This window comes from Ixodes scapularis, unplaced genomic scaffold (assembly GCF_016920785.2).
Source record: "Ixodes scapularis isolate PalLabHiFi unplaced genomic scaffold, ASM1692078v2 ptg000236l_1___fragment_1__unscaffolded, whole genome shotgun sequence".
NCBI lineage: Eukaryota > Metazoa > Arthropoda > Arachnida > Ixodida > Ixodidae > Ixodes > Ixodes scapularis.
Genome location: NW_024609944.1, coordinates 1206903 through 1222122, shown reverse-complemented (window position 1 = coordinate 1222122; position 15220 = coordinate 1206903). Strand labels below are relative to the sequence as shown.

Sequence of the window (15220 nt, the reverse complement as noted above, 5' to 3'; positions counted from 1 at the left end):
TATCATATTGTATGGTAGAGCTTTTTTTGTTTTGTTTTTGGTAGAGAAGGTAGGTAGCTGAGGCAGACGACATAAGAGAGATCATTTTTGTTCACACCTTATTTTTAATACAGTACTATTTATTCTTCATTTTCCTATTTTCTTTTAATAACATCCATTGACTTCACTTTAAATTCTATAAATTCCTCCTTTGTCATTTTTTTAATAAATGTTAAGAGGAAATGCAAAATGTTTTCAACCATAAATATATTTCACAAAAAGGATAGAAAAAAACAATATGCAAATGTATTTAACACAACCATTTCACATGCAGTCCACATCCCGATTACACAAATATATCGTAATGAGGCACAACCTCGAGAAAACTGCCGTACGGGTAAAAGTCCAGTGGATAATAGTCAAATTGGAAGTTCGGTATTACACACATTGCATCATCACGACGCAGGACGATGTAGGAACATCTGTGTTTTGAAACTTCAACAGTGGCGAGCTTTTTTGCCATTATGATCAACGTTCCACTGGCAACGAAAAGACCATGCACTTCCGCAAAACTAGGGTTGCCCTCATCGACTGAGTGAACAAATCCATCGCCAACCCTGTAGCTGCAGTTGTTGAAAGCAGCTGTCTTGACAGAGCTCAGAGAATCCAATTCTCTCAAACCTTGGGGAAGCAAAACCACAAATTCCTCAGGAAGTGATGCGGTTTTCACGACGGCCACTCCAGACACATCAATAGGCTGACTCAGTGTAGCAGAAGATATCTGGTACGCCTGCAGGAGTTGGTGCCTCTGACACAAGGTCTTGCAGATGTTCTTGTGGTTTTTTACTTTTGATGCCAGTCCTTTAAAATAAGAATGTTTGGCTTCAAACCTCATTCCCCAGTATCTGCGGGGTGGTCCAAATTCTAAGATATACTTGGGGTAGTGTAGGAGGTAGTGTAGCTTTGGGGTCAGGGATTTGTCTGGATACTGCTCTGTGAAGAGGCGGAGAAACTCCGAGACCTTTACTTCGAGGTATGCAGCACAGTCCCTTGGCATTGTATCCGAGAGAATTATGCCCACAATGTGCCGATACGCTGTGTACACATTCCAGTTGCTATCATTCTGTGGAATCAAGTCTCCAAGAATCTGAGGCAACAGTCGCAAAAGGCACAATTTCTGGGAAGCGGTCCCCTTCAAGTTGCCAGATGGAGCCAAAAACTTGTCGGGATCAAACACAGGCTTCGACTTCTTGTCATGTTGTCCGTAGGAAAACTGAGCAATGCGATTCAAGTCGTCTTTCTTGATAACCTTTGAATCTACGAGACCCTTCAGTACGGCCTTGACCACAACTGCAATCCCACCTTCCAGGACATCATGCATGGAATCTGGGGGTAGTTGATTCATGATGTCAAACCCCTCCAAAGACGCAAGTGGGGACGGACCTGTGATGCCGTAGATCTTACCATTGCGTGCAGGATCCAGGAGAAATGCAGCAGTCACTGGCATGGGATGCACCCGACCTTGTAACACATTGGGTGGGAAGGACAAGATCACGTAAATCTTCATACTTTGCTAAGCAGAAGCGGGACACACGCCCGCCACTGAAGGAGCACGTTAAGCCAGCCAGACGATGAAGTGAAAGGTTGTCGCCAACCACTGCAACGACGCATACTTTAAATGGTTTGTTGTGCATTCTAAACCCGTGTGTCCTCAAGATGTTGAGATCCTTAATGAGCGGCTCCAAGAGGACCTTCAACCCAAAATCCGTGACCGTCGAGTATCGGGCAATAATGAGCAGATGTATAGAGCTCAGCTTGGAACGGTGCCGTGGGTGTATGTTCAGGATGCTGAAGTAGACAAGGAGAATTTTGTGTTTACCCACTGCAGATCCCAGTGGATTGTTCAGTTCCAGTTCATCGGTGTAAAGAAGAAGAAAAATGGTGCTTTGCTGGTCTCCAGCAAGTTGTACCTTTTTCTGCTGCTCTCGGATGAAGTTGGCATCGCTGAAATCGTTCAACATGCCGTCCTTTCTTTGGCTAGGAGGTTGTTCCACACTTTCGTAGATGTCGTCACAGGTGAGCAGATTTTGGAGTACGTCTTGAATGGGCACATATTGAAAAGATCTTTTTGGAGCCCCACCTTGCTGCAGTTGAATTTCTCTTGCTTCGGTGTACGGAAGGCTTTTTTTGACAAGGTTTGTTCGCTGGTGTTTGGTTTGGATTCCAGAAAACAGAACATCCACTAGGCCTTCTGTTTGAAGCAGTGTGTTGATGTCAGAGCCTGGCAGATCAGCCTTGAGAGTCGTCAGCTTCTTGTTGACCTCCTCTGCAAACTCCTTGAGGGTTGCAGAAAGCAACAGCTTAACCATTCCAAAAATAGTATCTGCTGTACTATAAGGCAGCTTCAGGCCTTCAGTCATCTTGAGATGGAAAAGCAATAATGTCCTTTTCACCTCCAAAAATGGCCGCGTCTCTTTCTCGAGTTTTGCGCTGTCACAAGGCTGTGTAATAGGCTCGGTGCCCTCATCAAAGTCTGTAGCTGAAGCACTGGCACTTGGTGTTGACTGGGCTGCGTCATCCTAGCTGAACTCGGTGTGGAGCATGTTGTGGTTCCGGTAAAGGTGCCTCCTATAGGTCTGGAAGCAGCTGAATACTTTCACGCAGTTGTCCAAACCACAGGTCACTTTGAAATTGTGTGCACTTGCATGGACCTGACCTACGTGATTTACAACTCGTACAAATTTCACATCATAGAAGGGGCAGAGGGGGCAGTATATTACAGGCATGGCAGCTGCTTACACGAAAGAACTTTCAGAGTAAACAACGACAGATGAAATACAGCCCCGCACGCGAACGCAAACCTGGAACGTACACAATACACATGAAGCGGGGCGCGGGGCACACAATATTACCACCAGTTTAAGGCGATTTAGTGCTTGTAGTTAGCCTACGCCTTCTCGAGACAAGACACGAAAGAAAGCCTCTAAAACGATTAATTTGCTTTGATACAGTACTTCGTAGCGCGCTCGGTAAAATGGGAATAAATCAGACAAAGGCGCAAGTTAGGCTAGCTGGCGCAAGCTGCCGCCCGTTACAAAGGGTATAGCCATTATTATATATCCATCTAGAAGAGGTCGGCGAGGTGTCCATACCATTTAGTTCAGCGAAGTTTCATCGTCAGCATTCATTTCTTTCAATGTTAGTCGTAAAAAAGAAATGTAAATATCGCCTAATGCTAAAAAAAAAAAAGATTAAGACGCTGCGTTTCTGCGTTCAAACGGCTGCCTATGTAGACCTGTAGACGGCGTCAGCGTCAGCCAATCCGGCGTGAGCGCTGTTGCTAGGGTCTACGTGCGCGTACGCAATTGGCCCTCTCTTTCCACCTAACGTCCCTCAATGTTCGAAAAAGCGAGGACGCCATTGCCACTGCGCCGCGGCAGCCGCGTGGTCCGCGTCATGATCTTCGAGAAACTGGAGAACCGCAGGAAGCGAAAAAGGCGGGAACACGGTGGGCGGGAAAGTCGGTATCCGTTGTTGTGTTGTGTTGTCGCCATCGTTGTCGCCGTCGTTGTCGCGTCCTTCGAGAAACTGGAGAACCGCAGGAAGCGAAAAAGGCGGGAACACGGTGGGCGGAAAAGTCGGTATCCGTTGTTGTGTTGTGTTGTCGCCATCGTTGTCGCCGTCGTTGTCGCCGTCGTTGTTGCCACAGCCGAGGAGCGGGCAGCTTTTTCGAGAGGTCCCAACGCCCGTTTAGGAGGAACTATGCACCTACTCGTTGCGTTCGAAGAACATAATCGAGTTTATCGACCTGCAAGAGAAGTGTGCCGAGAGTGAACTGAGGCAAGCAATACGTTTCACAAAAGTTTCAAAAGTTTCAGCAAAAGTTTCCGGATGTTGACATTAACTCTACATTAATTCAGGCAAGTTGGCAATTGCTCTGCTTTTATATTTTAGACATAAAATTAGGATGACTTGTTTTTTTTTAAACATCTTGGTATGCGAACGCAGAAGTGTCGGTGTGTTTTCGTGTGCCCCTTGTAACCTTTTGCGTCGAGATGCTGTATTGCGCGTCGGGTCACCCTTTTCGGAGGGCGCGAGTATCACGGGGGAGTGTGAGACGCAAATAAACATATAAAAAAAGATCGCGAAAAATTCAATTTTTCAAAATGTACGATTGGTCAATATAGTTCAAGAGTATATCCTCACAAAATATAGATGCTCCATTTGGTCTCTAAATAGAAAAAGTGACAATTTGTAAGCGTTGACGAACCCGACTTGAAGCCTAAACTCTGAAATGTCGACAAAGTTCAAGCGTCTGACCTCCATTTTAGCCTTCTTCGGAAGCTAGTTTCCCGCGCTTATCTTTCCCGAGTGCTGGAAATGCGCTGATTGGGCAAAGCGCGCGCTCCTCCGAGGCGCAGCTCTCTCATTGACCGAGACGCGCGACCCCTCTCCTAACTTCCCCGGCGCGGCGTCCCAGCCGCTCCGCGGGCTCCCGCGTCGTCTGCTTTCGCTCGCTTCGCCGTTCGAGACATGTTATATTCGCATTTCTCAGCTTTCTATATCGATAATTTCAGGGTTTTATTTCTGCTTCCTAGTGTTTCGTATGTTCCCTGTCTTTGCGTCCTTCGTGTAAATATTTTGATACCTCCTTTTTGTTTAGCTTTCCTTTTTCGCGTATATTTGATTTCCTGCTTGTTTAGTTCTGCGCGCTTTGAGTTTCGATGACTGGGGACGCCGGTTTGAAAGTCAACACGCAGAGGCTAAACACTACGAGGAGACGTGCCGCATCGACGAAAGCCTTCGCCGATGCCGCAACTCGCTCTACCGCTGATAGAAGCAACTGGATCAAGTTCGTGTTCGACAACTTCGCCCATGCCTCAGGGCTAACGAATTGTTGCATAAGGGGCTGCTTTCCCTCCCCGTGCCTCTTTAGTGTGAAATTCAAACCAAGGGCATCTCATATAAAGCTTCAACATTTGTTGGGTATGCATACCCATACGTCCAAGTCTATTTTCCCAGCTATCCTCCGGCCTGGTGGGCTTTTTGATTCACTTCCGCTCAACCGATTTTCATAAACTCGGTACTATTTTATTTGAAATGAACTAGACTGCAAGCTAGAGCTATTTTCATTATGATATTTTTGGTATATAGAACTGGCATTTCATTGTTAGACATTCTTGTGGCCTCTATTACGTCTTCTGTTCACTTTCATTATCTTGCAAAAATGGCTTTAGCTTGTATGACATTTCTTTAGGACGTGATACCTTTTGCATTAAATTTTAGCAAGATTCTTTAAAACCCATTTTAAAATGAACTAATTAATATTTTATTTTGTTGACAACTTTTGACAAAGAGATCTCAAATCTGATTGCAGTTATGGAATCAATATAGTAAACTGCATGCCTGTACAAAAAAATCCCAGATAGACCAATGAACAAAAAAAATATTTTTTGAGATCCCACTTCCTTCCAATGTGATTTTATCAACATTTCACTCATTCTTTACTTTTTTTTTTTTCCTAATGTTCCCATCAATGGATTACATTTTTTATGTCGAGTTGTTCAGGAAGACTTACACTACACCTTCACGGCAATTATTGTTTTTCATTCTCCACACAATTTTCTATGTTCAATGTCAAAACTTCCATTTTCTCATCTTCATGTTTTTTGTCAACATACTTCCCTTTACGGGGGTTTTCACGTGAATTTTGTGAAAATATAAACAGGTTTATAATGCATGGCAGACTTTCAGCTATGCATCTAAATTAATAAAAGATTTTTTGTTTGACGTTTGAAGCACCCGCTTCAAACGTCAAAAGACGTTTGAAGCGGCTGCTGCCGCTTCAAAAGTCTCGGAGTTGTCAGGGCTGCTCGCGTGTAGATATAGGGAAAGCTAGGGAGCAACCCACCAGCAACCTCGAAATTGCTGGAGCAAGCCCACCTTAGGCAAACAATGTCTTGATGACAGCCCACATAACCATTTCCTGCTCATGAAAGAGCTCTTGCACTTTTATTTCTTTAATTTACCTCCGCCCCCCTTCACGACTATGTTTATAACTGGATAGCAATGTTTACTACATCCTCTGTGTACTCTCGCCATCAGGTGTTTGACAAGGACTTCGAGGCCTATGTGGACTACGACTGCGGAGCAGTTCTAGAAGATAAAGGAAAAATCATGTTGGTTCAAAAGAGAAATGCCCCTGGGATTGAAGCAGAGTAAGGTTATGTTCTTTGATTTTAACAGTGCTGATAAATTACAATGACCAGAGTTTGCAGATGTTCATAGGTCTTTTTCTGTTTCAGACCATCTAGTGTTGTGGTTTCAAACAATGGCACAGAAGGGGTGCAAACTGCGTTCGGACTTGGAGTTTGTCCTTCCAGACTTCCCATTAGACATTGTTCTTTCATTGAAAGCCCAGAAAGATAAGGCCTGCCTGACAAATACACTCAGAAAAAGAATAATCCAGTGGATATATCACCTTTTATGCGAGTACAGTCTGTAAGTTAACTCCAAGACATACATCAAGGTTATGGCACTGAGAATTTTATGTGAAACTTTTCAGTTATCCTGGAAGGCTCTACGCTGAAGCCGCACGGCAGCTCATCCTCAAGCATCCCGACCTTCGGGACAGCATTGGTACAGGATATGTAAGTGTTTTTCATGACATGTGAATATCTCTTAGTGCTCAGTAATGATCCTGAACATTCTAGGACTCCTGGCACCGTTCACTTCGTTTTAAAGCGAAGTATGAGCGGTGGAAGCTTCAAGGACTTGGGATTCTTCTCAACAACGGAGCAACGAGCTCCAATGGGACTACAGCTGTGGCTGATGTTTCCGACCCTCGCCGTTGCTACAGGACACCGGTGGTATGTGGGGGGAGGGTTCTTAAATTTTTGTACACCTTGCGACACTGTTAGTGCGAACACAACTTCGGCGGTTTTTCGCATTTTACTTGGAAGGTGTACTGCCTGGTATCAAAATTTACGGCTTGCCATAGAATACCGAGTGTCCGCCCATTCCACACTAAGCGCCCACTCCCAAATTTGTAAAATCTCAAAAATAAGCACGGTACATACGGCTCATCCCCCATTTCTTTGCGATTATCTCCAAAGTTTGAGTGGGTGCTTGCCCGGTATTTTATACTAGGTTAGTGTTTCTACTGAGCCTACAATACTAAGAATACAATGAAAACAGGTGATGGCTTGTTCGCACTAAGTGTGTAGCGGGACGCACATAATTCTTGTCCATTCTCTGCCCTGTGACATAGGAATCGAAACACAGATGCCTCATACTTATTCATATTCACAATAATTCTGAGCTTCTGTGTGGCATTGCACACATTCAATGAAAATTTCCCATGACACTTTATTTTAAGGTTAAATGCGACCAATTCAAATATTTATTTTCGGCTGGTATAGATCACTTTAGATTGGGATTTTACTAATAGCACATCGTTCAGTGGACCAAAAGAAAAAAAGGTAGAAAGTCAAAAGCCTGACTTCCTGTGAGAAAATTTGAAAACACAGCGGACTATTTCGTACCTTCGTAAGCTTTCTGCCTTTTCACTGTGCTACATCCGCGGTTACCATAGCGTGTCACCGGGTCCAAACGCATGTCACCCGATACCGGACCTTACTTATTCCCTTCACCGCTAGGCTGACATTGCAGTGGAAGCTATGCGCTTGCCCGACCAATCAGCCGCCTCCCTTTCATCACCAGACCTCATTCTCTGTGCGAGAGAGCGTGATCACGTGGCAAGTGTGCCTGGCCCAACGAGCACGTAGCTTCCACAACACTGTCAACTTCGGGGTGAATGCGGTGGGGAACGCAACTTTTGTCTGAATTTTCAGCGCTGGGCTAATCTTCTAGGGGGAGAATGGCTCTGTCCAGCTATACAAACGAGATTCCGAGCTAGAGGGGACTCCCCTCTTTTAGTCTTCTTGAACAGTTTGGTAGACTGCACGATTTATGAGTTGAGGAAAGCCAAACAGGAAAAAGTAAGCTTGAAAAGCGTTTTATGACCCCTTCAAGCTGAATGCCCTAGTGCCACCTGTGGCAGCCTTTCCATGCCGTGCTGGAAAGTTTTCTTTTTTTGTGCCTCCCATTTAAGCCTGGACAATTGCTTCCGGCTTATCAATGTTCAGGATATGGCATCCTCACAGGCTTTTTATGCCACCGAAAGGGTCGTAGCTCCTGGCTGCACGGTCAGGCCATAGCAATGCACGACCAAATGTCCAGCTGGTTGTACTACATGTCAGAAAGATGGCCAAACCCGATTATGTGCCAGCCGATTCCGGCTTGACAAGAATGCACACGATGCCGTGCTAGACTGGCAATGGGGTGTGGCCATCTTTGGACAAAATGTACGACCATTCAATGTTAAGTCGTGCATGGTTATGGCCTGACTGTGCCGTCAGTGGTTATCACCTGTTAGGCGGTATGAACAAAACCCTGTGAAGACATCATTTTGGGCTCATTGATAAGCTGAAAGTGGTTGTCTCATGGGTGCGAGGCACCACCAGAAAGGGGTTCCAGTGAGGCATGGAGAGGCTGCCACAGGCGGTGCAAGCGCATTGTTTGAGAAAAAGTTCATCGACAAGGCGGACATAATTTTTTTGACAGTTTTTAAGTACCCATTGTAAATGGAACCTACTCTGAACAGAGCCCTAGTTCTTAAAAAAAGGCTCAGTGTTACTTTTGCGTCCTATCTACTGTTATCAGCGAACGTAATAAGTAAAATGCTCCTGTTGCAAAGAGGAACAATCAATCATTGCCACAGATGAACTAATTTAGAGATACAATAACTTCTTATTTCCGAATGATATGCTAACAAATATTGGCATCTGTTCCAAAATCGTCAGTGGCTGCTCCAAACCAATATTTTGCCTGCAACATAAGGCCAAGTGGAAAGAAATTTCGACGGGGGGTGATGAGCAGATTTACTGAACAAGTTTGTTTGTTGCTTGCAAGTGTGCACAGTTTGGAGCATTGGACGTGTCAGAGGATCGACATAGCGTCGCTGGCCACGTGAACACCATGAAAAGAGAGTTGAAGAAACAGGTCCCTGACAAGGAAATTGTAAACGACGCCATGGGAAGGACATTCCAAGCAAGGAGAGAGCTTGTCAGCTCGGCCGCCTCAATCTCGGACATGTTGGAGGATTATCCGGCCCTTAAGCTCAAACAGCAGGTAATATTTCGCTTAGTGCCATCAAGTCTACTTGCTTTTTAATTAATAACGTACAAAGCATTTTAGGGCTGGCTTCTAGGTCTCAAGCATCACGATGGGTTGTAACGGAAACATAACATGGCCATGTTTCTTTACAAAAGTCCCTTTGTCCCTTTGCAGGAATCGAGCCACCAAACTCTCTCCCAGTAGTCTAATGCTCTGCCCCTGTTCTGTCTGAGTGCCTAGGAGAAGTGTTCTAGCTATTAAGTGGGTGTTTCTTCCTAAGACAGCAAATAAGGAAAGAGGACACTGGAAATGGAGAGCTGATTCTTTTGGGACGACTTTACCGTATTTACTCGAGTAATAGCCGCGCTGTATATGAAGAAGGCCCTTGCATCTACTTTCCCACAGAACACATGTACAGCTAATCATTACGTTGTACATAAATAACAGGGATTAACAATATCGAGAACACGATTCTCCAGACAAATGGTATCTTTGCGAAGACATTATCTCTGTCCTGTAAACACCTGGAATCATGCTGTCGATCGGGGTTGATTGACAATCTGCATGCTTTGCAGAAAAGTGAACCCTCAGAATTTCTTCATATATAGTGCAGCTATTACTAGATTATACACTTTATCCTCCAGAGCAGACATCGTGGAGTTTATTGAGCAAATTAAGGACCTAAAATCCGCTATTCAATGTTTTAAATATTTTGCTTCACCTGGCAGATGTTGCCTCAGTGGTTCCGAGTGAGTTTTGAATCCAGGCAAAGCAGAGAGCTCAAAGCTATAACACCCAAATGTGACCTCACGTACCAGATTCCAGTTAAAATCTGTTGCCTGTTGTGAAAATATGCCATAGTGATCCTTAAAATATGACATCTAAATTCTGCTTTGCACAGAAAGCTGAGTGACAGAGGAGACATTAGAGTAGGGTGCCCCTTTTCTATGGCCATGCGACCCTTATCAGCTCAGGAACCCGCTTCCGCTGCGAAGGCTGATGTTGCTTCCGAGCTGAACTCGACCGCTGCCTGTTTTTGCATGTTGTTTCGGTATCTTGTTTGCTCACAGCTTAAATTTGACAAAGAACAGTGCAGGGAAGAATTTTGTGTTCTTAATTTTCACATCTGCTAGGCATGCTTTGTCGACGAGCAAGACATTTCTAATTAGAATGCACCAGCTGAAACAAATATTTGAATAGTGAACGGATTTTAGGTAATAACAATTGCCAACCATTCTTTGACTCTGGGGGGACCCCAAGATTGTCTGGATCAAGCGGGCAGACAGCGGATTTCAGCCAAAATGTCAAATTTCCACACATTTTTCATTGCATATTAGCCACTTTCCACTTGCTTGATGTCAAATATAAGCTCTCTTGCAACTTTTGCTTTATATTCACTTTTTCCTTGTTTGTTGATCTGTTTGATCAAGGTGATGCGCTTTGTCGGCGCCTTCGTTGGCACAAACGACGAAGTTGGAGTGGGCACTATTTGGAGACAATGTTTAGTCCACCAAGCTTGCTTCAATACTAAGCCTATCGGCAAAATACCTTTGCACTCAAGACCACAAAAATGGCAGACGGCCGCTCTTTTCACACTCAAACAACTTGGACCATGAAGGCCCATTCATTCTTGCGACAGAGTAAGACCGGAAAAATCGGACCGGTTTTTACGCCTCTTGCGAAGTCTTGGGATTAGCTCTGCTGCAGCGTATCCGGTCCTAAGACGTCGTAAGAGGCTTAAAAACCGGTCTGGTCTCTCTCGGTCGTACTCTGCCGCATATATGTTTGCGGCGCTTGAGGAGAACTATAAAAATGGGCAGGGGCTGGTAATGTTGGCAGTAGCGGTACCGGAAAACCCGACTATAACCTGAACCCAGCTTGTTTTTTACGTAGGACGTAGTATCGAGGCATTGGTACGCATTAACTCTATGGTGTGAGCTGAATAATTGGACTTGTCCGAAAAATCAGTTGACGACTGTAGTCTACTGATTATTGGCTAACGCTGTCTGCCTAACGTCCATTGCAGTGAATAATGTTATCCCAAAGAAATTTGTTCTTTATTTTCAGTGTCCTTACTTTTAATATTTGCTGTCTTGGAAACTGCAATCTTTATAGTACTCTTGTGGCCACCAAAAAGAGAAGTAGCACCAATTGTATGTAATCCCTAGACACAGTAGTTAATGAGCTGCAGGGTCTTATCACAGCACTGTCACGCCTTGGAAAGCCTGGTTAGGAATCTTTGAAACTGCGTAGGAAGGCGGAAAAGGATACAAAAGGTGAAAGGAGGACCATGCAGAAGATGAAGTAAAAGGCAACATATCGTGCACTAAAAGGACAATTTGCATAAAGTTGAGTGATGTAGTATGTGTTGTATTTTCATGTCTCATTCTCGAACAAATTTCATCAGTAGCCTAACTTGCCAAAGATGCCTCTGATCGAAACTGGCCAACCAAAAACAGTACGCATTCTGCGTTAGTCTGGTTTATGTGGCGAATCTGGGTACTTCATACTTGTTTTTATGTATTTGTTTATTTGAAGTATTATCAGCATTTGTTGAAGCACGGGCGAAGATAAATGTGATCATAAGCATAATGAAATGTGCTTGGAACTAATTACTTTCAGAAAGCTGATAACAATTCCATAGCCTTTAACTGGCACTACCTCCATGGCAAAAGCAAGCACCACGAGTCTTTAACCCACTGACACCTTTGCAATTATGATTCTGTTTCCTAATAAAATGGGAATCTTTTTTACTTGCCTTCTGCTTTTCTATAGGGTAGTTTATGATTTATAGGTTGACTAAAGGTAAACTTTTTTTTATTTCAGATTTTTTATGAGTTTGAACGGATCACAAGCATCAATCTGAAGCAACGTTTCTTTGAGATGGCCTCCAAAAACCTGACAGCAGCTCTTGAAATAACGGAGAACAAGCCAAAGCCGGATATTTTTTACAAGACTCTTGAACGGATGGATGTTGTTGAGGAATCCGAGAAACAAGGTATACCTGCTTTAGAATTAAGCCTTCATTGACTGTTAGCGGAAGTCCCAATCCAGCTAGCTTTCTTTGGCAACCAAATTGGTGCCGACTCGGTTCGTGTTATAGGTGGGTGCAAACTATGTAAATTTGAGATCTAGGAGTGAGCTGTATGGCATCTGAAATTCCAATTGCCGCTGTACATTAATTTTAAATTGTGAGTGACCGTCTGGTGATGCGTGACTTTAAAAAAGATTGGTGAATGGCTGTAGTTAAAAGAAAACATAAATTTGCATTACTGATGTGATGCTTATATACAGCCTTCCTATTTTGTTGCATTGCCGTGACACTTGGCACTGAGCATAATTGAATGGATTAGTTTCAAAAATATTACTAGCATGGGTGATTAATGTGTTCATTAAGTGTGTGCATATGAGGAAACAAAATCGGGGCCTTATTTCTCGCCTAGTGCCATTTTGATGGTCTGATTTCGTTAGATGACGCAGACTACGTGCTTCGAGAACGTAGCAGTGATGCCTGAACTGACATCTCTAGTGCGGACGAGTTGTGGTCTAGTCGCGGGCTAAGTGAGAACGACGGGGAGCAGTTTCAGTTGTCCCGCCTCCAGCGTGAACTTTCTAGCTTCGATAACATCTGGGCATTTCATGCACCATGCTCGTTCATGTGTCGCCAAAGCGCGCCAGAAGGAATAGATAGCGTATTGGGGACTAGGCTTTTGAAACTGATACTTTGCCATTCTCACAAGTTCGCAGTAACTTGAGCATCTAAAGTTTTTTTTAATGCAACCCACTTCGAGCGGTCCACAAAGATCGGTCTCGGTGTATTACGCTGCAATTTACTGCAGTGGCATGACTAGGTGGTGGGTGTTGGTGTGAGAATATCAACGAATGAACTTTCCTCATTCAAAAAGGAAAAAAGAAAGTTCGGGTTGACCACTGATAAATATTAAAAATTTGGGGGATGCAAGTTGGAAGTGTTAGTTGCCTGAAAAAGCTAACTTTGCCATTATTATTTTTCAGAACTGAACTGTCTGATCTTCTTCTGTTTGTTTCCACTCCTGCTGAAAGAAACGCACAATTCCTTCATCACATGCGAAGTAAGTTTAGACATTTTCGTCATTTTAGACTATATACAGCATGACTAAAAAAAATTTGTAGGCAACAAGACTGCCATGATTTCGGCTGTCTTGGTGGCTAGCCGGCTAAGTTGGACGCAGTTCAAAACTAAAAATAAGTCCATATATTGATGCCTGTTGGGGGTGCAGTCAGGGGCGGATTTAGAGGGGGGGGGGTCCGAATGTTCTGACCTCCCTCTTGATTTCTGAATGTGTAAAATTTAGGGCGTGAAACAAGGAGAGAGGAAGAGGGTTCCTAAACATAAGGTACGCTGACCAACACCTGACCCCCCCCCCCCCCCCCACTCAGGAAATTCCTGCACCTGCCCCTGGGTGCAGTCATTATGAGAGTAAATCCAGCGAGTGCCATTGTGTGCTTGGTGTGCCTATCGGGAGATCGCTCCACAAACACCACCCTTGGTTATCTCTATCGCCTGCATCGGTCGGACATTCGGCAGTAAAACATCTTTAGTGAATGTTGAAACTTAGTTGTTTCATGTAGGGGCTAATTTTTCAGGCCTGTTTTAGATCAAGTCTCACTGGTCTAATGACCTGTCATATATTCTTTTAGCCACTTACAAGAGATGTCAGCTGTCATTTCTGAATAGAACCTCTTGGTTGTTTTCAGTGGTAGCTACCATTTCATAACAAACAGCTTTTTCTGGGCTCTTCACAAGCTAAATCTCACAGTAAAATTTCTTTTTTTAAGTTCCTAGCGGGTTTGACCAGATTCATGCTTTGTTCAGTTCTTAGTTGAAGGGGGACAATATATGAAGCTTCAGTGAAGTGTTTCTACATATAGACCATAACATCATTTTCAGCAAAAGCAGAAATATTTCACAGGTGCTGGTTGCCTTTGTGGAAGCGGCGATCAGTTAGTACGAAGAGCGTGTGCCAAACGCCAGCCAGCATGTGCAAAATTGAATACATTGGTCTTGACGTTGCTGATCTGCTGGATGCAGCTGCTGCAATGCTTGCCTTCTGAGACCGTCATTCCTTCAAGGATGGAAGCTTTAAGTGCTTCATACAGTGGCCGAAGGCGGATTCTAAAGAATGCCGTAAACTTTGAACGCTTCCTCATTCGGAAGGGCGGCAACCAGATGGCAGAAACACGTTGCCTTTGGTGACATTTGAGACACAAAACCGAACTTCTACTTGTAAAAGCCAAACTTTAGGGTGCTGTGGCCAGAAGAGGGGTGGCACACCGCCTAGTAGTTGATACTCGGGGGGGGGGGGGGGTTGATACTGTCCGTATTTTGGGTCACCACTGTAGCTGGCAACAAAGAAAATCAGCAAAACAATGGTGAAAACAAGAAAAACTGACTTTATACAATTTGTCTTAATTTTGAATCTTTGTTTCAGACTTGCCCCGCAGTCTATCCCATCGCAGTGTGCCCCACGACATCAACAGAGCGCTGCAGTGTGCTTTTTGAAAACCAGGCCTATGAGGCAGAGGGCCCTCTGGAAGCTGTAGCACTTTGTTTTTGCCTGGCATGGGTTTTTGACCTTCAGTACTTCGTTAAGTGTCGTCGTACATTTGTTTGTTTCGAAAGACTTGCAGGTCTGAAACACTCAAAGCTGGGCTGCATGGGCACAAGGCTGCTCACTGCCCTGAGTTCAAAAAGACCATAAAACTAAGGTTTTTTCCTTTCTTTTTTTGGGGGCTTTTTTTTTTTACATGTTGCTAAACAAGTTTTTTTGTGCTTGTGTAATGCATTGAAGAAATGCATTTTATTTTTAGTTTCTTCAGCACATTTACTCTTGAAGGTCAAAAACCTATGCCAGGTTTTTTTTAATATAAATATAGGGTAACCCTAGTCGCCAGGCTCTAAAATGGACCGTAAAAATCGATTCCTTCACGTAGCAATCAAAACTTTTTCGTCTAGTGTATTTCGCGCTTCGTTTTTTTTTCTTGTATAATTGCAAAGCGTAGCTCTTTCTATAAAAAATGGAGC

General features: G+C 44.0%; 2 protein-coding genes across 2 annotated transcripts; one reads left to right on the top strand and one right to left on the bottom strand.

Annotated features, from left to right (window-relative positions):
• Positions 1–325: 325 nt before the first annotated feature.
• LOC120841190 lies at positions 326–1546 on the bottom strand. Its single transcript, XM_040212054.1, has one exon. The coding sequence runs from the start codon at positions 1544–1546 to the stop codon at positions 326–328; it is 1221 nt and encodes a 406-aa protein (XP_040067988.1).
• A 7586-nt stretch (positions 1547–9132) lies between these two features.
• LOC115314242 lies at positions 9133–14897 on the top strand. Its single transcript, XM_040212053.1, has 4 exons — positions 9133–9171; positions 11983–12154; positions 13171–13247; positions 14628–14897. Exons 1-4 carry the CDS (start codon positions 9133–9135, stop codon positions 14895–14897), a joined length of 558 nt encoding a protein of 185 aa, XP_040067987.1.
• Positions 14898–15220: the final 323 nt, after the last annotated feature.

What these genes read in the sequence shown, in the direction of transcription:
- LOC115314242 (XM_040212053.1), top strand. Translation starts at nt 9,133, where the DNA reads ATGTTGGAGGATTATCCGGCCCTTAAGCTCAAACAGCAG. An exon ending in CCCTTAAGCTCAAACAGCAG is followed by an intron (nt 9,172 to 11,982) that starts GTAATATTTCGC and finishes TTTTTATTTCAG; the next exon opens with ATTTTTTATGAGTTTGAACG. An exon ending in TGAGGAATCCGAGAAACAAG is followed by an intron (nt 12,155 to 13,170) that starts GTATACCTGCTT and finishes ATTATTTTTCAG; the next exon opens with AACTGAACTGTCTGATCTTC.
- LOC120841190 (XM_040212054.1), bottom strand. Translation starts at nt 1,546, where the DNA reads ATGAAGATTTACGTGATCTTGTCCTTCCCACCCAATGTGTTACAAGGT.